The 26,059-nt window shown below is 45.1% G+C and overlaps 1 protein-coding gene across 3 annotated transcripts in view; it reads right to left on the reverse strand.

Annotated features, from left to right (window-relative positions):
- Positions 1 to 1,985: 1,985 nt before the first annotated feature.
- TES (testin LIM domain protein) overlaps positions 1,986 to 26,059 on the reverse strand; it is a 36,399-nt gene continuing 12,325 nt past the window's right edge. For 2 of the 3 annotated variants that reach the window (XM_058681323.1, XM_058681324.1), the window contains exons 2-7: positions 18,147 to 18,232; positions 10,432 to 10,684; positions 8,792 to 9,127; positions 7,894 to 8,109; positions 7,366 to 7,524; positions 1,986 to 2,290 (exon numbers count right to left, since the gene is read on the reverse strand). In XM_058681323.1, the coding sequence (XP_058537306.1) occupies positions 2,102 to 2,290; positions 7,366 to 7,524; positions 7,894 to 8,109; positions 8,792 to 9,127; positions 10,432 to 10,684; positions 18,147 to 18,232 (1,239 nt within the window). In that variant the 3' untranslated portion in view covers positions 1,986 to 2,101. Of the gene's footprint in view, positions 2,291 to 7,365; positions 7,525 to 7,893; positions 8,110 to 8,791; positions 9,128 to 10,431; positions 10,685 to 18,146; positions 18,233 to 20,684; positions 20,705 to 26,059 lie in introns of those variants that run through there. The other variant, XM_058681325.1, reaches the window with a different exon arrangement.

Genomic DNA, 26,059 nt, shown 5'->3' on the forward strand with positions numbered 1-26,059 from the left:
AAATAAGATGACATATGTCTGTTCTCCTGTGCTGCAGAGGGAATAAACATGTGTGTGCTCATAGAGGGGTGATGGTGCCAGGTGAAACAGAGCTGTAGGGACGCTGGCCCAGCAAACACAAGCTGCAAAAACTCAAATCCAAAGAACAAATTGTTCTGAGTATACAGTAGGAAAAAAATGGCTATTCTCACTATGACACAAATACCTCAGACTGAAGAAAACCTTCATGGGATGCTAATGTTAGGAAGAACACATCTACTCCCCAGTTTCTTACTTTCTTACAATAGGTTGGCATGAAAAAATCGAGACACCTGAATTGAAACCTGAATACCGCAGGGGACATTGTGGCACAGTAAGAAAGCTGTTGCCTGTGAAGCTGACATTCCGTATGGGTGCCAGTTCATGTCCCAGCTGTCCCACTTCTGATTCTGCTTCTTGCTAATGGCCTGGGAAAAACAGCAGAAGATGCCCCAGGTCCTTGGGCTCCTGCTGCTCATGTGGACGAGCTGAAGAAGCTACTGGCTTCTTGCTTTAGCCTGGCCCAGGCATGTGTGTTATGACTATTGTGGAAGGGCAGATGGAAAATATCTCTGTGTGTGTCTCCATTTTTCTCTGTAATTCATTCAAACAAATAAATGTTTTAAAAGGAAACATGGGTAGCAAAGTAAGCTCTTTAGTAAATATTAGGTGCACTAAAAGAATACTAAAATTAAAATAAATGACTGAAAAGAATAGGTTAAAAATAGATTTATCAGGACAAATAAACTTTCCTAGACTTCAATTAAAATGACACTTTTCCCTTTTTTCTTAGAGGAAAAAAAATCCTGCATGAACTTTAAATAACTTAAATGCTTCTTATTAAAGTCCAAAGGTTTGTACAACATATCCCTTCTTGTAATGAAGACTGGTTTTTGTCCTGCCAGAAGCTCCCTTGCATCAGAGTGATTTTTATCTTGGAAGACACCGCCCCCTACTGACAGATGTGCGTAACTGCAGAGAATTTTCCACTTGAAAGTACAAGAAAAACACCAATCATTAAAGTGAAAGACTTTATTTTGAATAATAGCATACATATCATTCATTCCATTTAATTGTCATAGTTTGCACAGCTATATGTGGGAGTATAACAGAGAAAAGTAAACATCAGAAATATCCAAGAATGGAAATTTTTGGCAAATAAGACATTCTATAGATCCATCAACAGGCTTAGATGTAACACAAGAGGGTATCTGTTAGATAAAAATAAAAGCCATGCAAAGGAAAAATCTCTTCCAAACCAAAGCAGACAAGTGCAACTGGTACAAGTTATAGTTCCTTGGGTATAAAAAACTATATAAGTTGTCTGAATTGAAAACACTATATAAAGTGAATGGCTTGCTTTTTATATCTAGGTCGAAACTCATCCATAGAAATAAACAAGTGTGGATACTTTTATGCCACGTGTGATAATCAGTATTCAAGGCCACATATTTCTGGAGTAACCAATGTACAAGGACAATACTGAGAGGTAGGGTAAATAAAAAAATAGAGAAATGCAATAAAGAAAGTGCCACTTCTGCCTAAATCAGGAAATAGCAAATGCATAGGCATTAAAATAGCAGCTCTAAACACTACATCGCATCTCTGCTTCGTCAAGAACAATGCACTGAATGACATCAGGCAAAATAATGTAGAGTCTTAGCATCAGGGCACATTTAATTTCCTCTTCCCTCTAGACCTGAGGGGGAAAGAGCACAGAACTCGGGTCCCCCATCTTTCCATGCAGTACTCTAGCGCTGAAGTAGTAGACATCCCGTGTGCGGAACAAGGGCAGGAGGGATGTGGAGATGACCAAGCCCTAGCTTCCAACTCAAAGATTTCATTTTTGGAAAGCTAAAGAAAGACAAGTCTTTACACACTTCTAAAATCAAGCAGGTTTTAAAAATTGAGCAGGAAAAAAAACCTGAAAAGGAATAACAGCAAAGAAGGATATCGAACAAAATCCCTTGGTTTCCTTAACTGTTTCTTTTCCTTTTATTATCATGTTTTGAAATTGCACTTTACAGTAGAAATGCATACCCTTTGGCTAGATAACGGCTCAAGGCTGCTCAGTGCTCTTGTCCTAAGACATCCTCCTCTTACACTCCACTGAACAGAAAACCATGCCCTCCACAGGCATGAACTTCTCTCCGATGAGACACTTGCTGCAGCAGGAGCACAGAAAGCATTGGGCGGACGCGTGCCAGCTGAAGTCATTGTAGGTGACCCGCTGCACTTCCGGGTCGATGGCATTGTGGCACCCTTGACACACCTGTTCAGTAACAATACAAAGAAGGATGAGTAAAAGATGAGTGAAAGGTCCTATCAGCTGTGACGCGGCATCCTCGAGGCAAAGGAACACCTTTCTCGAATGCTACATTGAAACTAAGAGTGACAGTTCTCAAAACTACATGACTCAGGATGACCTGCTGGTTAAACTCTTCCCAAAGCAATTGCTAATGGGGATCTGTATGCTCAATATGGTGAGAAATAAAAGATGAAGACCAAACAGGTGACTTGGTACATGCAAAATAGTCCCAAAGAGCTGTGTGCTTGGTTCTAGCATGTTCTGTTCGATTGCATATTAGTAACTATAAAGAAGTTTATGAAATGGTATTTTCTCACTCATTAAACTTTTGAAGTGGTAATTTAACAAGTCTTACATATGACACATTATTAACACCACTGATGTCTAGACAGTAGTAAATTAAAGACATGCTCAAAGTAATTAAGGACTCAATTAAAAATACTGGCACTGTTTGAGAATAATGAGCTTGCACTAAAAATCAACTTCCAGTTAATTGGCTTCTGTTTGTCATGAGATCAGTCATAATTTATGATAGTTTATTACTGTAGAACATATTACTTATAATACCTGTTTCATTATATTATATATTCAAACTTTATGCAGACATATATAGCTCAAATACATACACACACATGCAACCACAAACATACATCCACATATGCCCATACAGTTTTAACGGCCATGTAAAGGAAGAAAATAAGTGAATCAAACTACCCAGTTGAAACCTCTACAAACACTAGCAAGACGATGTGAGTTCTTGTTTACACATGTTCTGAGTGAATGTGATGGCTTCAAGTGTCTGCTTAAATTATTCTAAAACACATGAAGACACGCGCAAGACTGTCCAGGGCAAAGCGCTGGTCTCACCTCAACACTCCTGGTCTCTGACTGGGACCGCCAAGAACCCCTGAGATTTGATGGTGGAAAATACGTGAGTGGAGGGAGGGGCATGGCTTCCCTACCTGACAAGACTTCTGAGTGAGGCTGCTGCTGCATGCATCACTGGGTGCAGGCAGGGAGGCAGCCGCAGCCCCGCCACACGCTTTCCCTATCCTTAGAACAGCACTGCTTCTATTTACAGATGAACCTGCTTTTCCTAGATAGAGAGAGGCACCTTCTCTGCACGATCAATGAACTACTCCGGAACACAACACAAATGCAATGAGTGCAGGCACATTTCCAGTTGGTCGTGCCACCGTTCAAGCATGTGGGCTTCTTGGATATATCCTCACGCACTTTCTTTTCATAGTTTGCTTAGCACGGTTTCTTGTCATTTTCTGTATTTCATATGACTTCATCTTTCAGTTTTCTGAAGCATGCTTGTGTCAAATGGAAGCATTTCAGTCAATGCTTTATTCCTGTGCTTCCAGCAATTTCCTCCCTGTCTCTCTGCAGCCTGAGTACTAGGTGGGACCCTGTCTACCGTTATATTCATGTTCACTTCACCAAGAGAACTAGCATTCAGTGACACATGAAGTTAAAGAACTTATTTGGGAAGAACAAGAACTGATGAGGAGCATATGAGTGATGTGAGAATTTAGAATTTGTGGTTTTATAATATTTTTGATTGTTGTTCATCTCACAGCACCACAGATCATCTTAGGGACAATCTACTGACCCAGAATTCGTCAGACATCTTCAAGCTGCCCAGGCTGTTCCAAGGGCCTGGGTACTGCAGAACCCATGGCAAGAGACGACGCGTTTCGCCCCTCACTGCTTGGCACTGGAGTTCCCGTGTTCTTGAAGCTCACAGTAGTTCAGAGCCCTTACTTCCTTGTTTTACTTCCTTCTTTTCTATGTAGACAAGGCATGAACTAGCCAAGAAACTGCAAGGAATTCCGGGGACACTGAATTCCAGGCCTCTACATAAAACTTGTGTATTTCCCATTTTCTTCCTGCCCAGCAGTAAGACCCAATTGCACTTTATGCTTCCAGATTAAGTACCTGCCCTGGCCCAAGGGCCACTATGAGCCTTGGAGGAATAATCCTATGGAGAATTAGTCTATGTCTCTCAAATAAAAAAAATAAAAATAAAGACACATTATGGTAGCACTCCATAGAGAAATTGTTGCAACTCCATTTATAGCATCAGTTAGATAACAAATCATGTCACATGGCAATGTAACATTTTGTTCTCGGCTCAAAGAAGGATCATAAGGACGCCAAACCAAAGACAATAGGAACACTCATCACTCACTCAAGACGCTGAGGACTTGGAAAGGAAGACAAGCTGTTAACCTCCAGAAGCTTCCAGTATAACTGAGTGATATTAACAGCCACTCACACATAGGAGGGGACACACACAGCCTGCCTGAGACAGCGAGGACTAGGACTAAGTCAGGGTCAAGGAGGGTGTTCTGCAAACAGTCAAGATCAAACTAAATCCAGAGGAGTGCGCAAGTACAGTTGAGTAACAGAGTAGGTGGATGTGTCAGGCCAGCAAGAGTGAGCAAAAGAGAAAGAGCAGGGAATAAACCAGAAAACATAGGTATCATGCTACAGAAAGGCACGAATGAGGCTGCATACCTAACGGAAGGAGCACAATCTACTCAAGGTCTAATACAGACTTAGTGTTCACATCTGAATTTCAGAAACAGTATCTACCATCTCTATAGCAGGTGGCTTTGGAGCAAGGTGACATTAGAAAAGTTCCAAGACATTACAACGATGAAAATTTCAAATAGAAAACAGGCTGAAACAGAATTTTAGCTGTGAGGATGTGAGACATAGTAATGCAGCAGAGTTCTTTAATAAGGGATAATTGGATGCCAGTGTTGTGGTGCAGTGAGTTAAGCTGCCGCCTGTGACACTGGCATCCCATGTGAGAGTGCCAGTTCAAATACTGGCTGCTCCACTTCCAAGCCAGCCCCTGATAATGTGCTCAGGCAAGCAGCAGCAGAAGGCCCAAGGAGGATAATTCAAGATAGCCAAAGGCAAGCAGGTGTAGCTGTGTGTGCAGAAAACTTAGGGACAGGATCCACCAGAGCGGAGAGCTGGAAGAAGAGAACTGATGGGCGAGGTGACCAAAGCTCTCTGGAGTCCACCAGAAGAAGGCAGGTGCCACGCAGGTGAAGGGAGCTGCTGAAAACACTCGGACTGCAGCCGGAGTCCAGGAGGGTGAATGCAGACTGCAACCAGGGACAGAGACAAAAGCCTGGTGAGTTTTTAACCAGTACAGGGAGACTCCCGGCGGGAGTCTTTGTCTCTCCCAAGGAGACAGTGGGAGGCAAAGGAACCCATAAGATACATCACTGGTGAAGAGAAACCCACAGGCATCAGATGGGGTGCCTCCCATTCTGAGGAGGGCAGGCATTAAGGGAGGGAGGGAGCAGCTGGAGAGGGGCCACAGATAACGTGGAAGAAAACTGAGTCAGCCCACACCTAAAGGATCTGTACCCTGACCCCCGCCCCCCACCACCAGAGAGCTGTCGGAATCAACCGAGAGGAAGACTCGGGATCCCTGGGGAACAGCATGTGGACTCACACTTCAAATAGCAGGAAAATGTGGTCACCCTGGTCGCACAATACACCTTCCCGATGACTGCTCCAGCCACAGCTGTCAGCTTGCAGATCTGCTCTGGTCTGCATGTCCCACCTGCTGCCTGAAGAAGGCAGGTCAGAGAGAAACCCTCCCCACGCAGGTGCACAGCGGGTGTTGTCCCTGTCGCTCAGCAGCCTCCCGGACCCCAGAAAGGTGTCCCAGAAAACGCCAGCAAAACACCAGAGACTGAAGGCCCTGGGGGCACACACATTAACAGAACCAAGAACGCTCACAGATCCAAAAGGCCATGGGGAAAGGCAGCAAAACAGGAAGTAACACAGATGTGGGAGCTAGTGTTTCCCTCAAAAATGAAGAAAAGATCACATCAAGCTTAGAGCTGCAGGATGAAGATGTTGAGGGGCTCCCAGACAGGGGATACAGAAGATGGCCCTAGGCCTTGGGCCCCTGTCACCTATGTGGTGTTCCAGGCTCCTGGCTTCAGCCCAACCGAGCCCTTGTCACTGTGGCCATTTGGTGAGTGAACCAGGGGCAGGAAGATCTCTGTGTGTCTCTGCCTTTGAAATAAAACTTTAAAAAATGAATAATCGTATGTATGACAATGGTAATGGCAGGAAATTGGTGTTGATACTAAGCTTATTAACTTATTTCCATGGTATCACACTCTTGAACCACATAAATATATGATTAGATTCCTTAGCCAGGAGTCTCCCCTGCTTAAAGGCTCAGGAGGACTTTAACTAGCACGTTTTCCAGCATAGAAAGAATTAACAGTCATTCCTGATACTCCCAACTCATAAACCTCACCTTATATGGTCAACTTTATGCCCTTTATCTTTGTTATCTATCTCTTGGCCATCAGACAATAGCAGTTCTGTGTAAGCAGAGCAGAGCAAAGAAGAAATACACTTTCACATGAAGTACTTCAGCATGAGGTCCCACATAAAAATCTAAATCTACAGATCAAATTCTGTCATACTAAATCAGTTCAACGAGGGTTTAAGAAACAGGGACTGAACAACTTCCAGGTAACAAAACCATGTCCTGGTGGGTGGTCCAGCAGCACACTCACACACACACACACACACACAGAGCGAGGGAACACAAAGAGCACCTGGGCACGTGAGTTAAATGAAATCTGTAACGCTCACCATTATACTGTACATTCATGTAGAAATATGCAGGGTACCAAAAAATGTCATCTCTATGAGTGGGATTGCCATCCTGGGGTTTGACTGTTAGTCACAGTCTTTGTCTATACTACTGAGGAAGTTGGTTTTTTTTTTTTTCCCCTACCTGCTAAGTGTTGCTATGTACCTAATGGCGTATTAAGCCTATGATTGTGAAGTAAAATGAAAATGTGTCATTGTAAAAATTAGAAAAAAAAAAAGGAAGGAAGAATGTGGGAATGTAGGCAGGAGAGTGAGTCAGGTGGGCAGCAGCCCTGTGTTCCTGAATCTGTTGTAAAATGTGTTCACTTTGTACAAATCCAGCTCATTGTTTGGCGGAGGGGTGCGGGGGAGGACCCGGCGCTGCTCACCACGGCGTGGTTCTTGAGGTAGCACGGCTTGCACACAGGCTTGTCGTTGACCATCACGTAGATCTCCCCAGCCAGGATGCCGTCACAGTCAAAGCAGCAGAAGTGTTTCAGATGCCAGTTCTGGTTCTCTGCCTGGGTGTATTCATTGCTGAATATCAGCTGCAGAAAGCATGGAAACAGAGTGAATCAGGCTTTTCCTCTTTACTGTGGATGACACAGACTAGGTCGTTTACGAAGGAACGCATGAGCTCAACAAACAACACGTCAGTCTGCTGTCAGAGTTTGAAGTCTGAGCGCGACCATCTGAAGCTTGAGCCTTCCACTTAATTTACCATTCAATCCAAGTCGGTGGCTGTGCCAAGTCTTTCCTTAGTCAACACAATGAACTAGGGCGCTCAGAGTGAACGAAATCAATAGTCTCTTTCATTTAATTTAATATCTTGGGATATCTATAAAGCAATTGACGTTTGGTTAGTTTTGGTTGCTTGCCGGGCAAGAGCCAGCAGGCAGCCGACTGTGAGACCATACCTCATCGCAGCCGGCACAGCGGGGCTTCTCACTGTCACAGTAGTGTCTGCCACAGAACAGCTTCCCATTCTTCCAGAAATAGATCATGTCAACCAGGAGTTCCGAGCAGGCGCTGCAGGTGAAGCAGGCTGGGTGCCACAGCCTGTCGTAGCCAGCCCTCTCGGCGTAGACGGCGGGCTCGCCCTCCTGCATGAGCAGCTTGCAGCAAGAGCAGAACTGAAAGAGAGCATGTAAACCAGCCAGTCCCCGGGAGCCCAACAGGTACTTTTTTTTTTAATCCTGGTCTAGAACAGTGATGTTGCCTAATTTAGCATCATCCGCAGAAAAGGCGGCTTCGTTGTGATTTTCACCCTGATTTTATGTAGGTTCTCTCCAGACTGATGACGTCAGAGATTGCTGATACTCCTTTGTCAGGACCCAGCCTGACTGGCTGGATATGCTGGCTGGATCTCCGTGTCACAGGTAAGCTTAGTTCTGCCTTGCTCATCTGAGTCACAACTGTTTTCTATTTTCATGCTACCAGAAAAGACTTGACGTTTCCCTCTCTGGGAGAACTGGAAAAAAAAAGCCTGCTCATATATCCATGGAAATTTAAGTCTGAATTTCGGGGCTATACTCCTAAACAAAACTGAGTTACCAAAGTGCACATTATTCTCATGTACGGGGAAGTGATGAGCACTTAACAGAACTGTGTTTAGAAACAAATTCTAGATTCGTATGTTGGATTCAAGCAGGATGCCAATGCCAACTACTATGTACAAAAGTCTAACCTGGATTTTAATGAACTTACTTCTCTGAGTCCCTCTGGAAACTGAAAAAGAGTCCCTCCCCCTCCTGCTGCAACAAGTTCAAAGTAAGGAAAGAAGCTGTAACACATCAAACCAGCAACTGCACTTACATACTGCGTTCTCTTTGGCTCGGCAGATTTGCTCTCCACAGCCCCCGTGACTGTCGGGGTGCCTCTGTCCCCCGCAGGGAGGTAGAGTTTGTCGATGCCTGGAGTCCCCATCTCATAGGGCAGTTTGACATCTCCCACGCCCAGCGCCTCATTCTTGTATTTCTTCACAAACTGCTCCATCTCCTTCACCTCTTTGGGAGACAACTCATGGCACTTGGAAGGGTCCTGGTCATGTGCAGGGAGCTGCTTTGCCAGCTGCTTCTTTCGGTACTGTGCCCCCTCCGAGCCTGCCACCGGCTGCTTCTCCTTCGGCAGCATCTGCATATACTGCCTGGCCTGGGCACAAGGAGACCAAGGTCAACGAGGGGGACCAAGGTCAACGAGGGGGAGACCAAGGTCATCGAGGGGGGACCAAGGTCAACGAGGGGGACCAAGGTCAACGAGGGGGGACCAAGGTCAACGAGGGGGACCAAGGTCAACGAGGGGGGACCAAGGTCATCGAGGGGGACCAAGGTCATCGAGGGGGAGACCAAGGTCAACGAGGGGAGACCAAGGTCAACGAGGGGGGACCAAGGTCAACGAGGGGGACCAAGGTCATCGAGGGGGAGACCAAGGTCAACGAGGGGAGACCAAGGTCAACGAGGGGGGACCAAGGTCAACGAGGGGGGACCAAGGTCATCGAGGGGGAGACCAAGGTCAACGAGGGGGGACCAAGGTCATCGAGGGGGGACCAAGGTCAACGAGGGGAGACCAAGGTCATCGAGGGGGGACCAAGGTCAACGAGGGGGACCAAGGTCATCGAGGTGAATGTCCCGGCTGACAGACAGGGCCACACTGTACAGCATACACCAGAAGCTTCTCAGGGAAGAAGTGGGTTTCATCCAGCCAACAGATAGTATGAAGAACTCGGGGAAATAACATGAGAAAGTGATTATGGTAAATGGATTTAGCTGGGTTAAAAAAAAACCCGTGACATGAAAGAAAAGAAAGAAAAAAAGAAAAGAAAAGAAAAAAGAGAAAAGAGAAAAGAACTTTGCAACCTGTAAAATGACTTGGGCTACAACTAAACACTTGTGCTGAGTGAGCGCAGGTGCCAGTGAAGGAGAACACGAGGCGGGCACAGCCTCAGCAGTCTGTGGACCAGCGGTGCTTCTGCCGGGTGAAGCAGCGCACGGACTACCTGCTGACTTAATTAACCTTCGCCAAAAGACAGGGATGCTATCCTGGAGTCATTACACCAGTGGCAGGAGCTTGACACAAAACTGCACATTTTGCCTCACATGGTGAAAGAAATATAGTAGGAGAGGTTTCTTACAGTTTCCATCAAGGGCAGGAATTCTTTTCTTCAGTGCTCCTTTACCATTAAAAAAAAAAATCTTCTCTAGGCTAACACAGAATTATCAGATTGATTTAAAAAAAAATTATTTTCATCTCATGAGTAAGAATGTTAAGACTATTCCATAAAGAAGCTAAATGCATATAAGCAGCTGGGCTAGGCAATAGCTAGCCTGACTTTCCAAAGACTATATATAAAAATTAGACCAAAGTTACGGAAATGCCCGGGAACTGATACACGTGTCAACGAATTGCTCTAAGTGGTTAAGGAACGTCCACCAACGCCCCTTCACCCTGCTGTTTACCAATGCCTGGTTCTGGACAGGAGGCGCCCACTCATAGGTGACGGTGTTGATGGAGACATTCTTCTTGGCAGCAACTGGGTTGGTCAGTATCATGACGTTGCGTTTGTACGTGGGAATTCCGTCCGACTTCAGCTTGGCGATCAGGGTGGTGTACTTGGTGTCTTCAAAGAGCCGCCCCACCTTCCGATCCTCTTCGTTGCTCAGGAGAACATCATGCTCTTCTTGGCCACACTTGCAGTTACGACATATTTTTCTGTTATTTTGAATAAGTAAGAACGGGTTAATTATAATCATTCTGTGTGTTCATGCAGTTCATAAAATGCTTGAAAATGTACTCACATAATGGAATGCAGGAATAACTCCTTTTTAAGAGGGTGGGATACATATCTTTATTTACTTCCTATGAGTTACTCAAGAGTGCATGCTCTTAGGGCATGCTAGAGAGTAACCCTAGGTGACAGTCCTCACCAAAATAAATAGCTAAATTTAAAAATCCATTAAAAAATTATCACAATAAGAAAAGGTTTCACATTTTGTTTCACATTAACATTTCACTGCCTCTGTTCAAGTTTTTTGTTTTTACTACTTTCAGGTGAGAGACAAGGAGAAGGATAAGCTTTCCCATCAGACACTCCCCCAGGTGAGTTCGTCCGTTTCCTTCCCTGCCTCTTTCCCATGCACTTTTCTGTTACTTTTCACTTCCTGCATTTCCTTCCTCCTTTCTTCCGCTTTCATCTTTCTGTTTGCTTCTCTGACTCGTTTGCTTGCTAATTACCTGCCTGCTCAATTAGCTATAAAAAGGCGACTACAGGCTGTCTCAGAGCTCAGGACACCTAGCCCACCCCCTGTCTGTCCAGCACTAGACTCTGCAGTCAGACTCCTGCAACACGCATGGGTGCCTGTGTGCTAGGCAATGGACTTGATACTGGCACCCAGGAATGAAAACAATGGGCCCAGAGTCTAATCTTCTAGAACTTACTGTGTGATGGGGAGACAGACAAACGTAACTGGATTTGTGAAAGGAAAGAAGAGTGAAGGGTACCTCGAGAGACTGGTAAGGGAAGCATTGCACGAGGGGCTGTTTGGGCTGAGATCTGCGTAAAACACATGTGCCCGGAGTGAGGCGGGCAGGGGCGGGCAAGAGAAGAGAACAAGCTCCCAACCACAGAGGAGGAAGAGGACCAGGAATGACACCTGATACATCTGAGTTGTACCTGGGAAGGGCTCCGCGCTGAAGTAAGAACTCGGGACAGAAACTGGCGGAGAACAGAAGCTGGAAAAGATGACACGGGACAAGAGTGAAGCACAGGGCGACGAGAGCATGCACACAGGGCTGCGGGGCTTTAACAAACACTCTAAGGTCCTTACACCATTCAGGAAGGGGATTCACCCCACTTCAACTGATGCTGTGAGGTTAAGTATGCAGGTTAAAAAACCTAATACCCAAAGACATTGATGACTCAAATGTTCACACTGGAAAAAAAAAGCTTATTTTACATTAAATATTCAACTCTGTAAGTTAGGGGCAAAGTAGAAACAGCCTAAAGTGCAAGAAAGGAAAATACAGACAGCAGTGGAAGCTAATTAAACGGGGTGTTTGCTTCTCACTGGAGACAGGGAATGCTCAGCACACTTAAGCATCTCTATGATCCCGTGCTGTTCAGTCACTTCAGCCTTTAGAATTCTAGAAAACCCTCTGGGAAAGCCAGCAAATACTCTGCAGACATTTCACCTAACAAACCAGCTTAAGGTCTGAAACAAGAAAGCTGCATGGGTCTCATCAATTCTATTCCTATTGCCCTGTGGGTGTTCTTCAGGACGCGGAGGCCAGTCAGTGAAGAGGCATTATTAAGGATTTCTTAGACCGGAAAAAAGGACAACAGTAATGTAGCAGCAGTAAGGAGAGTTTAGTAAGTTTTAAGATTAGATTTATCAAGTTTTAAGATTTAGTAAGATTTAAAATAAATGCAAACCATGTAATTTATTTTAGAAATTAAAAAAAAAAACTAAAAACTCCTAAGTGATGCCCTTTCCTTTTTGGTATACAAACTGACGGACTGAGACCTTCGGAGCAGCGGGTGACACGCAGGGAATGGCGAGACCACATTTCTGCTGCACGCATTTGTCAGGAATCCAGGTACCCATCTGTTGAAGCACCCGCACATCCGGTCACAGCGCAAGTCGGCTTACACTGGGCTATCCCACACCCCCACCTAGTGGAGAGTGTCTTATACAAGTGCAGGATTCTCTTCAATTCTGGTCTTCAGTTAACAAGAACTAGAGAGTTATTTGCAAAATGATTCCATTACTTAGGATTAAGTCTGAAGCAATACCTTCCAGGGAAGAGACAAGGAGGAGAGGCGAGGGCGGCTTCAGTTCCTAGCATAGCTAGCTAGGCCCTTCTATGGCTGGTGACCATGGCGTACATATGCATCATGGACAACAGGATGACTCAAAGGCTCCTGAGTCAGTGATGAATCCTGAGTTTATGATCTAGTTGTGTACCTCGACACCATGAATATTACAAAATAAGGTGGGGACGGGGACAGCCACAGGAAGTAGAAGAAGCCTGTTGGGCTCTGAGGAATGACCTATAGGAAGCTAGATCTTGCGTAAAAGACCTTGCTTTCAAAGTGTTGACACAGTTTATATTAACCAGTGATATACAGGAAAGCTCTGTCATTTTTAAAATTATTATTCATCTTAGCCATTCTTTGAAGAATTCACATGCTGAACAAATCTTTGTTTTCCTGCCTATCCCATGTACCCTGACAGTGGGAATAAAGGGAAATGTAGTTTTAAAATAAGAAAGCAAACAAACAAAATGAGTCCTACTATGCTCGGTTATCAGGTTTAAGCAGAGAAATTCTATGATTCCTTTAGTCACTAAAATGTTTCTATCTAGGCTATAGGTAAGCCTCAGCTGTGTACTCATTTCAACCCAGTGAACTATAGAGACACGGCCACGGGAGGAGCATGACTCAGGAAGCTGGACACGGTCCTCTGCTGTGCTGTCAAAGCGGAAGCCACGGGGAGAGCATGATGGCTCAACTGGATAATCATCCACCTACAGGTGTCAGCATCGCATGTGGGCGCCAGTTTATGTCCTGGATGCTCTACTTCCCATCCAGATCTCTGCTTACTGTCTTGGCAAAGCAGTGATATATGGCACAGAGCCTTGAGACCCTGCACCTGTTTGAGAGACCCTAGGGGATCCTGGCTTCAGATCAGCTTAGCTCTGGCCATTGCGGACATTTGTGGAGTAGGCCAGTGGATAAAATATTTCTTTCTCTTTTCCTCCCTCTTTCTCTGTAAAGTCTGTCTTTCAAATAAAAATAAACAAATCACTTTAAAAGAATTATACAGTACTATAATTTTAATGATTTTGTGATGACTTTAAAATTTGCTTTGCATGGAGTTGATCATCTTCTCATTTGCATACTATGTATAAGCCCTTGACTATTGCCCTACTGACCTAAGCCTGACCCAGCACTCAGTAGGTGAACAGCGAAGGGCCCCTCTGTTTCTATCTCTTCCTTTCTCTGTTGCTCTGCCTTTCAAATACATACATCTTAACAAAACAAAAGCCATAAGCAAACAAAACCAGAAATAAACTCTGCATGAGTGAGCAAGGTTTGCATGTTAGCTTTCCTCAGTTGATTCCCAAATGATTTCTGATGAAATATGGAGGCTCGGCTAGTCTCTGCCACATTGATTTGTATGACAATAATTTACAGCTTTTTCAGGAGTTTATAAATCAGCTTCCAAACTTGGCACAGACGCTACATCTTGAAATTTTCCAAACGGTTTTACGCAGCAACTCTCTCCAGAGTCTTCATGGGATGCTAATAAAAGTCACTTGTGGAACAAGTGGGGGAGGGGATGCAGAATGAAGTGAATTCAAACAAGCTCTTTTATGAGGTTTTTAAAAGATGCACAGATGTAAGCCCTAGGTGTTTGGGTATGGTGGTTACTTGTACTAAAATGTTATTTGTACAATAAATCTTTAGTGTCTTAACACACATAGACACACAAAATACTACCAGGCATGACAAATCAAAATTCTATCCTCAAAAGTTGGTATTACAACTTCAAGATTCTTGGGGCTGGAAGATGAAGGATGGGGAAGAGAGGGAAATTACAGCTTTAGAAAAATTTAGAAATGTACAATTGAAAGCAGTCGAAGAATTAGCTCTCATCTGCCCAAAAAGAGAAATGTTTTTCATTTCACTATTCATAAAAATGGTCATTTTTCCAAGGCGAGTGGCAGGAATTGGAGGCTTTGACATGCTGCCAGCAGTCATGACGATTTAAAGGCATGGTCATGGCACTGCTACAAACCATAATTTTAGAGGGCTGGAGGCTGTCCTTTCCCCACAGGGATACACATATATGGGCTTGGCCATGGACCTCTGGTGTAGAATTCAAGGCAACTATTAATCCATTTATGGTGGGGAATTTTCAGTTTTTGCCAGCTAGAAACCAATCAAGGACTTTGAGCAGAAGTGTGCTAACATTAGGAAACACAGTTTTTATAAAATGCAACTGTTTGGTTGGAGGGATCTAACAAAGGGAAGGCTGAACAACTTTGGTTGTTGTATGGCTGTGAGCTGGGCTAGGAGCTCCTGGAAGCACTGGGTGTGTGCTACAGCTCTAGCTCACAAATCGCTGCTGTCTCAAAGTGTCACCTGGCAGTGCGGCAAGGAGAGAAATTTTTATTTTGGAGGTATTGGGTTTTCTTTCTCTATCCTTGCAATCATTGGCATAATGGACAAGCGGAGAACTCAGCTGAAGAACCCCAGGGATCCAGAGGACATCGGTGATCAAACAAACAAACCGAAATAGCCACCATGTAGGCATGGTGCAGGTATAAGCTGGTTAGGTGTGAGAACGAAAAATGTGCTGTCCTGTTTCTAATCTGCCGAGTGGGTGATCAGGAAGAGGCTACCAAGCCTTACATTCAACCACAGCTCCTGCCATTCACACACCACCATTAGGGGAAGTTATTTTATTTTGCCCAGACTTTGATCTCGCACATGTAACGTGAGTGTTGAGTGGGTTGGGGGATTAAGTCCATAAAGTTCTGTGGTAAGTGCAAGTGTGAGGTCTGGTTCCAGGATCTTCTCCCTTGTGTTTCTCCCGTGACTGTACTACTTTATGGGGCACACTGAAGATTAGTCAGTCATCTGATCTAGTCATCTCTGTCCCTGACAAAGCAATAATTAGAGGAAGTCAGAGGGCCCCAAGATACAGGAAGGACTCTAAGCCCCTCCATTGGTCCTGAAGATGCACAGAGCTGAGAATGAAGGAATGCAAACGGACAGCCAGCAAGGAGTCAGGAAAAGCTACATCAGCAGAGCCAGGTGTGAGCTAGAAAAGAGGCCTCACCAGAACTCACCCATGCCAGCGCCTGGGATTGGGAGAAAGTCCCTAGGTCTATGGTATTTTGCTAAGCCACACTGAGTTGACTACCTTGAGGAACCAGAAAGATTCCTCTGAGGTTGTGCTTGATTGGGACAGTTCTTGGTTCCTAAATATGGCAGATAGAGTCCCTCTGGGGAGGGGACACACACAAAAAGGCACAGAACTGCAGGGAATAGCACATGTGTCAAGCAGATGATACACAAGATGCCGGGAAGGGAAGAAAGAGAGGCTGGACAAAGCGAGCCAAGGCCAGACACTGGGGTCTGCTAACAGACACCAGCAACTTTGCTAAATGCTCAAGTATTGTGGGAAGAGCTGAGAATCCCTGAGTTATCAGGGCGTATACCCCAGAAGCCATCTTCAAGAAGCCTTCCTGTGGTTGCAAGGAATAAGATCTATGTATAGATGGAAAATAACCTGATTTCACACTGTTCGGGTGAAACGTGAAAGGTCCTAGAAGTTGAATGATACCCGCAAAACAGAGGAGGAGGCTCCTGGCACCCCATGTCCACCCCAACCAAAGTCTGGGGCTCCGTGGCCCCAGATCAGATCTGGGCTCTTTGTTAGGCTGCTTCACTTAAAGGGCATGCTGAGAAATGGCAGCCCCTGGAGGTCGAGGACGCTCCGGGGCTGGTGAAGACATCAGGGAATGACTGCCCTCTGGCAGAGAAAGGGATCTGGCCTCCACTAAGAAACGTCCGGGGCCCAGGACTGCACCAGCCCCAGGGCAGACAGCAGGCTGCTCGCATAGCCCTGGGCGCTTAGGGCTCCATGACCCTAGGACTAACATCAGTTGATACAATGAATCTTACTGTGATAAAACGAAGATAAAAGGGTAATTGTTATAATTGTCATGTGTGGAGCTCTGCTCTGATTCACTAGCATCTGGAAAGATCAGCTCAGGGGGCATTACAAATAGAAAAATATCACAGAACAAATCTCACTATAAACAAGGTCTCTGCTTCAGGGAACGGTGAGATGTCTTAGGAAGGAGCTTTAAAAACCTCTAGCAGTTGCACAACTCAATGAGGAAGATTATCTTGAGAGCACAAGGTAAACACTCTGGCCAGCAGAGGGCGCCATAGCCCTCTGACAGGGGAGGCTGTGCTCGCTAAGAGTTTAAAGATTTGACTGCTCGAAAATCATTTTGTACTTAATGACTTCATCTTTTTAGAATATAACAGGCATTCTGCCAGCTCTGTGTTCCTTGGAAAAGCAGCAACATAATAACATCTGTACACATCTGGCTATGAAAAAAGCAAGCAAGCAAGCAAACAAAAAACTTCACAGAAAATCTTAGCTCCCTACAAGTAAAGAACTATATCAGCACTTGTGGGAAGACCAAGGCATTTGTTGCCTTTATGATTCAAAACAACAGTCCCTGTCCCCAAACCATATTAAATAGGGAGCTTTCAAAAGAGCCTATTGCTGTAAGTTATGTTGGTTTACATTGTCCCTGAACTTCCACTGTGCACGGCTTGTTCCAGAGTATCCCACGGAAACCTGTAGCCCAGAAGTGGCTGTCATAAAAGAGTAGCTGACAGAGGCCAGCTCTCATCCTAACATCCCAGTTATCACCCATATTTTTATTCTAATAATAATACACCGATTCTAACCTTGGGCAGACCTTTGAATAACCATTAAACACCAAGTTTTAGATTCACAGGATACACAATGTTACTTTAAATAAACAAAACCTGTTCAGAATTCTGTTTTCTGATCTACTAACAGTTGTTCTGCATATACGTGTACTTCATTCAAGCTAAGGAACTGTTAATTGTTTTTGTTTGCTTCTGTCAAAAATATCGTAGCACTTCTAAGTTTTTCAGTAGTAAACTTACAGCTAAAACATTTGAAGAAACCTACATTCAGCCTCATTTCCTGACAACTGGGAGGTGAATGTTGAATACACTACCAAAACTTACCATTTATTGCAAACACTGGGCTGAACTGTGAGAACTTTGCGAATGATAACTAACACGCTCACCTGGAGGAGTCCCCCAGGGACCTTGTTGGCCATTCAGAAGCGACATCTGCAGTAACCTAGGTGCACAGGAAACCTCAAAAACAGCAAACAAACCCAACAATTCTGGATACAGTTATCACGGTCCATTCACTCCAGTTGAATGATGGGAAAACACACCAGCTTTACTTTGCACTTATTTCTTAGAGAAGGAAATACCAGCTCTGCAGCTCAGAAGCCAGTCCCGAGCAACCGGGAGAGATCTGCTGAGGAAGAGGTACCGGCATAGAACGTGCGTGACTGATGTTGTTAGTTTCCAAAGCATTACCTCCAGAAGTGCAGTTCAAATCCTTCACATTTTTCTTTGCATTTTAAACAGGGCGCTCCAAATCCTTGTTCATGACCTAAGCCCATCTGTTAAAGAAAAAAAAAAAGAACATGGATCTATTATTATGTTTTTAAAAAAAAATCTGAAAAATCCAATAAATCGCACTTCTAATCCCATCTGCCACTCCAGTTGATACAAATTTCAAACAAATATTTGAAGAGGATCACATTGTTTAGTCCGTGATGATAGCCAGTTATGTAAATGGCGGCTCCGAGTACGTATACAGCCTAACCTTATTGCTTCTTATGAAAAACGAAGCATCAGAGTACAACTAAACATATAGAAGATTATAAACATCGCAAGTCACAACAAGTCATGAATTTATCTCTCTCACCAACAGGCAAAAGAACACCCACAGAGGTAGAGCTCAGAGAGCAAGCCTGGGGCCAGCATTGTAGCATGGCAGGCCAAGCTATAGTGTGTGATACCAGCATCCCATATGCTTGCCAGGTTGTGTCGGGGTCACTCCGCTTCCACTCCAGTTCTCGGCTAATGGCCTGGAGAAAGCAGTGGAAGGAAGATGGCCTAAGTGTTTGGGCCCCTGCCATCCACTGCTTCCTGGCTTTGGCCTACCCCAGTACTGCTTTTGCGACCATCTGGGGAGGGAACCAGGAGACAAAAGATCTTTCTTTTTTGATCTCTTCCCCTTTTAGCTCTTTCAAAATAAGTAGCTTTTTTTTTTTTTTTTTTTTTTTTTTTAAGGGGGAAGGGAGAAAGCTTGCAACAAACAAGCAATGCGTGATACATTAAGAGTTGCAGCCGAGCCTGGCGGCGTGGCCTAGCGGCTAAAGTCCTCGCCTTGAAAGCCCCGGGATTCCATATGGGTGCCGGTTCTAATCCCGGAAGCTCCACTTCCCATCCAGCTCCCTGCTTGTGGCCTGGGAAAGCAGTCGAGGACGGCCCAAAGCTTTGGGACACTGCACCAGTGTGGGAGACACGGAAGAGTTTCCAGGTTCCCGGCTTCGGATCGGCGCGCACCGGCCCGTTGCGGCTCACTTGGGGAGTGAAACATCGGATGGAAGATCTTCCTCTCTGTCTCTCCTCCTCTCTGTATATCCGGATTTCCAATAATAATAAATCTTTAAAAAAAAAAGAGTTGCAGTCAAAATAATATTTATATTATCCTAAAAATTGGTATCAACAACAAACGTTACTGATTGCTAGAAATACAGGAAAGAACTTACATTTTCTTGTTAATATCTTTTTATTTAAATATTTTATTCATTTAAAAGGGAATTAGCACAGTGAGAGTGAAAGAGAGAGAGGAAAGATCCTTCGTCCCATGGGTCATTCCCCAAATGCCTGTAATGGCCAGGGCTGAGCCAGGATGAAGCCAGGAGCCAGGATCTCCTTCTAGGTCACTGGGGGCCCAAGGATCTATACCATCTTCCACTACTTTCTCAGATGCGTTAGCAGGGAGCCGGGGCAGAAGTGGGGCAGTCAGGACTGGCACCAGCACCCAATATGGGATGTAGGGGTCACAGGTGGCAACTTCAGCTGCTGTATCACAATGCCGGCCCTGCCATGAGCATCTCACAACATGCTTAGAAAGTCAGTTCTATTATTCTCCAATTTAAAGCTGAATTAACCAAAATCTAGAGCAGTAACAATGTTAAGACCACAGTGTTCATGAAACAGGGTAGAGCAGACAGGAGGCCAGCTCTGCCTCTGAGGCCTGGGCCCCTCTGCCCATGACGGTGAGGTACGGGCTGTGCTATTACCCTTTCTGCAGGGAATTGTTCTCATCATATTAAACAATCATCCTCGGCAAGTCTCTGAACCATGGACGAGCAGGAAGTAGTTCGGGGTCGTGGAGGGGGTGAGACAAGATGGCCATGTATTTTACCCAAAAACTCACCCCAGAATTTAAAAAAAAATTCATCTACTTTTGCATCAGATCATCACTTGTGACCAGGTTATCCAGCATCTTAACTATCACATCAGGAACTGACAAAGTAGTAGCCGCTGGTGTCTGCAGCAGAAGTGTAAGCTGGACAAATGTCCCTTTCTCAAGGACTCCATGGTAACATAACCAAGTCATGTTTGTTATTCTACAATCAAAACCACAGCGTAACATGTTCCTTGAAAGAACAGCATGGCAGGCCATGATGTTGACATGAAACGCTTCTCTTTTCTGAAGGGGCCACATCCGCATCCCAGGGCAGGTTCACACCAACTGACCCCGACTGTGCAGGAGAACCCATGGTATTATCAAGTCAGCACGTCTCAGGCATGTTATCCAGAACATTAACACGAATACACAGCATCATCTGTAGGAAGTACCAATATTCATAAGAACTGAATGTCTCTGCAGTATATGCTTAACATCAACACTGAACTGTTTGTTTCATGAATCAAATTGCTGTCTTATCACTGAAGGTCATAATACAAAAATAAAGTGAATTTTTAAAACAGAAACAGGAATTATTTTTGTTTAAAAAAAAGCCTTTTTTTTTAAAAAAAACAAAAATTTCTTACTTGAGTTTTCTGGTCTTTGTAAAGACCGTAATTAAGAATCTTCTCTGAACAGTGAATCTACGAAGGTGTAATTATTTGTGGCTGCTTCTAATTTCCCAATCTGGCAGATTAATTTTTCTTGAATCATCCTGATGTATGCACTGGCTTCACACTATGGGCACATCTGTCCTACTCAGCTATGACCACACCATGACAGGTAAGATGACATTTTTCAAGGCCAAATCATACCCCTTAGCCTGAACCAGTCCCTTTTTTGATGCATGGCATCAAAGGGCAGCCCTTCAGTTTTCCAAAGAGAAGCAACAGCCTGCATCTACCTAAGATAAAGGAAGACACACTCGGACACCTTACAACAACATCAGCAAGGTAGATGACTTCCTGAGGGCTTCATCAAGGGGACATCCAAATCTGGGAGGCCAGGAAAGCTTTCTTAGACTAGGGAGGCTTGAACTGATACTGAAAGGATGAGCAAGTTCCACCTCAACCAGGGTGCAAGGGGAAACATGTGGGGCTGAAAGCAGCACACACGCCAAGCCCTGTGGCACAAGAGGGAGGGGGCAGAGCCACAGTCACTTGAGAGCACTTGAGGGGCCACAGGGCTGGCCTTGGAGCAGGCAGCTTTGCTGTGCTCCTCTGCCCTAGGAAGAAAGAAAACCTGTGAGGTAGCATGTTACAGTACGACTAGATCCACCAGGCTCAACAGAGAAGGCAGCTGTGCAGATGAATGAGACGGGAAGTCTAGCGTCAGGAGCGGCACGTGTGTGACGCAGGGGAGAGGCAGGAGCCAGCTCTGCCAGCCGAGCCTTGGAAATGGGGTTCCACGGAGGCTCGACAGGCTGCCCTGGAATGCTCACACAGCACTACTCTGGCTTCTCCCACCCTTCGGCCCCATCCCACTCCACACAAGGCTTCACCTGCACACCACCTCTCTCCAGCAAGGCCCCCTCCCCAACTTTTCCAAACACATGCATGTTCATGAGTCCACATGCTGGGACCTTAGGAGCACAGGGATGTGAGAGACAAACGGAGAGAGAGAGACAGAGAGAGAATGAGACTGAGAGAGGACACAGCATCATGCCAGTCTCCAACTGCAATTCCACAGAAGCAGTCGTTTAAAACAAGTATGAGACTAAACACAAACCCAAAGGCACCTACTTTTCAAAACCACCATGAGCAGCTAAAGCAGTTACAGAGCACGTCAGGCAAGGAGCTTGTTTTCCCAGGGGGAATTTCAATAAGCGAGATTATTATATAGCCACACAACCTCAACCTCAAGTCAGCACTGAGGGTCTCTAAGGCATGCTGTGTGTCGGGATGGCAACTCCTTCCCTTCTCCTTTGCAATCACCCTGTTAGGATGGAAAAGCAGATAATCACTCAGACAAAGGAGGCATGGGATTCAACACTGGCGACCCCCTGTGTAGTGGATGGGCCCGATTCCAAACTAATGAGACTCTGGGATGCAGTTATCAAACTCAATTTCTACGTTAAAATTGCACGGTGGCAGACACTCTCCTGTGGATGTGAGCCAATTTCTTCTGCTTCTGTTCTCCCCCTCCTGAGCCAGCCAAGTCAAACACATCTCAGATGCAGGAAAACACCAACAGGAAGAGGTTTGCCCGAGGCACTGTGTCACAGGGCCTATTGCCAGACCCTCTGGGACAGGGTCAGAGGACCTGGGACCTCCCCCCAGCTCTTCTGTAGCTCTAGTCAGGAGAGGTGGGGGGCCCAGAAAGTGCCAGCAACTCCTCAGCTAAGCCACATTGGCTGTTTTATAAAGGGAAATCCAACTCCTCAGATGAACGCGCATACAGGATATGTGTCCCAGGAAGTGACACTGCTGGGATGAGAAACTCTCTTCTAGGTGTGGGGAGGACCACAGAGTACCTGCTCACAGTTACCAGAGAACTACCACAGTAGAAAATTGTGAGAGGTTGACCCAGCATTGGGGGTGGGGGGGAGGAGGAGGCAGGAACTCTGGGATCTGCCCGAGTGCACCTCAAGTCCAGTACGTCAGAAGTCAGTCTTCTTCTCTGGACTTCAGCTAGATAAGGTGGGAAGTGAACTGGGTCAAGCTCAACATAAATTTTTCCATCTAACACTGTGTTTGCAAATCAGGAGTCAGATTAATTTCATCTTAGATGAGCTAATATTTGGTACAGTCATCATCAGCTCAAAGTTTACTTACTACAGAAAATCCCTGAGAAAGTTGTTAGAAGTCATTGGGAACTCATCTGGAGAAGAATCTATGAAGTATGCACATGGCAAAGGGGGTCCCACGGAGGCTCGACAGGCTGCTCTGGAATGCTCACACAGCACTGCTCTGGCTTCTCCCACCCTTCGGCCCCGTCCCGCTCCACACAAGGCTTCCCTGCACACCACCTCTCTCCAGCAAGGTTTGTTTTCCTGGAAAAGGCCCCATCCCTCACCTTTCCAAACACATGCATGTTCATGAGTCCACATGCTGGGACCTTAGCAGTGAGGGGGCTCTGATATACCATTCCCCAGAGCACAGGGATGTGTGTGCGTGTGTGTGTGTACACGCGCGCATGAGAGAGAGACTCATCTGGAGGAAGAATCTATGAAGTATGCACAGGAAACAAGAGTCTGGCAAGCTCTGCCAGCCACGCCTTGGGAAATGGGGTCCCACGGAGGCTCGACAGGCTGCTCTGGAATGCTCACACAGCACTGCTCTGGCTTCTCCCACCCCTCAGGTCTGTGCATGTAATTGTTTCAACTGCAAATGTGATGTGGTGATTCCCTCCAGAGCCAACACTTGGTCCCTATAAGCACATGTTTCTCATAAGCTCACAAGCCCCAAAGCTGTCTCCTTCATGTAATTTTAGTAGCACATTCTGGCCAGCATCAATAAAGGACATGACAGATTAATTTTTCTTCTTCAGTGTCCAAGAAAACAGGTCCTTGGGATTGACTATATTCGGAGAAATTACAGGCAAGCTTTGAGAATACCTATCAAGGCTCTCCACAAAAGTAAGAGTGACTATGAGTACAGTATTTATAACAAAACACCAGCGATAGACAAACAGGACTTTTAAAAGGTTCTAACTCCAGCCACCAGAAACAGGATTTATACAGCTGCAAACAGTGCCTGCAAAAACCCTCTTTGTGCCCCGCAGGCTTGTCTGAGAGTAAGAAATAGAAATGGAATAAATCTTTCCAAATTCATAATTTCAAGCAATCAGGATAGGTTGGCAATGCTTCAGGTACCCTCCTGCCCCCAGAAAGGGGTATTATATGTCAGATACTTTAACAGAAAAGGGAAAAATAACAAGGAACATCTGGTTTTGCAAACACGATCTGAGCTGATTTGGAGACAATTTGGATCTGGAAGATATTATGCGGTATTCAGGGTGAGATCATCTGATTCATGCAGTTTTTATAACCAAATTCCCTCTGGGGCAAAGAATCATATGTGGTTACTAAACAAGCAAGTGTAGCTAACACTGCTTTAATCATTTTGGAATGAAGCTGACCAAGGTAGACTGTGCGAAACATATGAAAGTACTTCAATGTCTGTGGGGAAATGAAATTCAAAGGTAAGTTTATTCTGCTTTTTTAAATTCATGCTTTTGTGGGGTCTTAAAAAAGATCATGGAAAATGTGCACATTTTCTATGAAAAAAAATCTGCAAGAATTTCCCATTTTTTTCTACCTAAGTAAGTTAAATGTATTTATTAATGGCATGGTTTCCAAGATTTTTTTTTAACTCAGAGTGGAGACAGAGGAGCAGAGGTAGGAAAGGAGGAAGGGGATGGGGTGAGAGAGGCCTCCTATCTCCCAAAATGCCCACAATAGCCAAGAATTAGGTAAGGCTGAATTTAGCAGCTGAAACTCAACCCAAATCTCACGTAGGTGGCGAGGACTCAGCTCCCGAAGCCTTTGCTGTCACCCGGGGGTACAAATTAGCAAGGTGGGGGAGCCAGGACTCAAACCCCATGTTGGGATGCCTCCAAAAAAAAAAAAAAGTAGCATCTCAAACCCTATCCCAATCTCAAGCACTGTGAACTTGGTGAAGTACTTAGAGATTCTTTTTTGGGGCATGTGTGTATCAATATGTGCAATGTGCATGTATGTTTACCTACCTGTCATGCACACATGCACATACATTCCTTGGAAAGCATTTTAAATCTTTCTGACAGAGATGAGCATCCTGGACAAAGGAACTGCATTTCTGAAGGCAGATTCATATTCTCTCTCTCTCTCTCTCTCCATTTCCAAAAAATTCCTCTCAGTGCTCTCTTGGAAAACCCATTCTACCCTAGTCAATACATTTTGATTAATCTCTAACAAAATTAATTTCTAACCGAAATTTGTAGTTTATTTCATTCCCCAACTTTTTGTAATAGCAGTAAAAAAAAAAAAAGGAAGGTGGATTGGGCGTAGTTTTACACACAAAACCAAACTTAAATGTACAAAGATGCGCTCTTCAACATTTTTAGTTTGCCAATTTTTCTTAGGAAACAAGTAATATATTGTGGTTAAGAGCTACAATTAGTCATCGTTGCTATACTTCCTCTTCTCCATTCATGAGAATAAAATTTTCCATCACTCAGGTCTGAAATACATGAGAGGAGGGCGAAGAGGGTCATCACCCTTCAATGTGGTGACAACTGTGGGACCCAGAAGCTTCCTGGCCACAAAGTTCTGCTCTTTTGCAACGCCCACCCACCCGCCACTTCAATGCTCACAAGCAAAGCCTCATCATGTTAGTAGGATGGGATCACAGTCTCCTAAATCAGGTAAGAATACAAAAAGGACAACATTATTATTGTTCTCTCAAATGATTTCAGTAAAGCGAACAGTGACCATGCCACTGCTCTTGTTAGAGACTCTGAATGAATTCAGTGAACTCCGCTTTCTCAGCATGGCTGAGAAGGACCTAGGCATCCCAGCATCACCCCTCCCCTCCAGTCACTCCCCGCCCACCATGAGGGGAGCTTTTCCCTTGTCTGATTTCTGAGCCAGGAGATCTTCATCTGCCCAAATCCCACCCTCCTCTGGGCAGACAGATCTATTTCTTTTTTTTTTTTTTTTAAAGATTTATTCATTTTTTCATTACAGCCAGATATACACAGAGGAGGACAGGCAGAGAGGAAGATCTTCCGTCCGATGATTCACTCCCCAAGTGAGCCGCAACGGGCCGGTGCGCGCCGATCCGATGCCGGGAACCTGGAACCTCTTCCGGGTCTCCCACGCGGGTGCAGTGTCCCAGTGCACTGGGCCGTCCTCAACTGCTTTCCCAGGCCACAAGCAGGGAGCTGGATGGGAAGTGGAGCTGCCGGGATTAGAACCGGCGCCCATATGGGATCCCGGGGCTTTCAAGGCGAGGACTTTAGCCACGCCGCCGGGCCCGAC

This window comes from Ochotona princeps, chromosome 25, assembly GCF_030435755.1.
Source record: "Ochotona princeps isolate mOchPri1 chromosome 25, mOchPri1.hap1, whole genome shotgun sequence".
In the NCBI taxonomy this organism is placed as follows: domain Eukaryota; kingdom Metazoa; phylum Chordata; class Mammalia; order Lagomorpha; family Ochotonidae; genus Ochotona; species Ochotona princeps.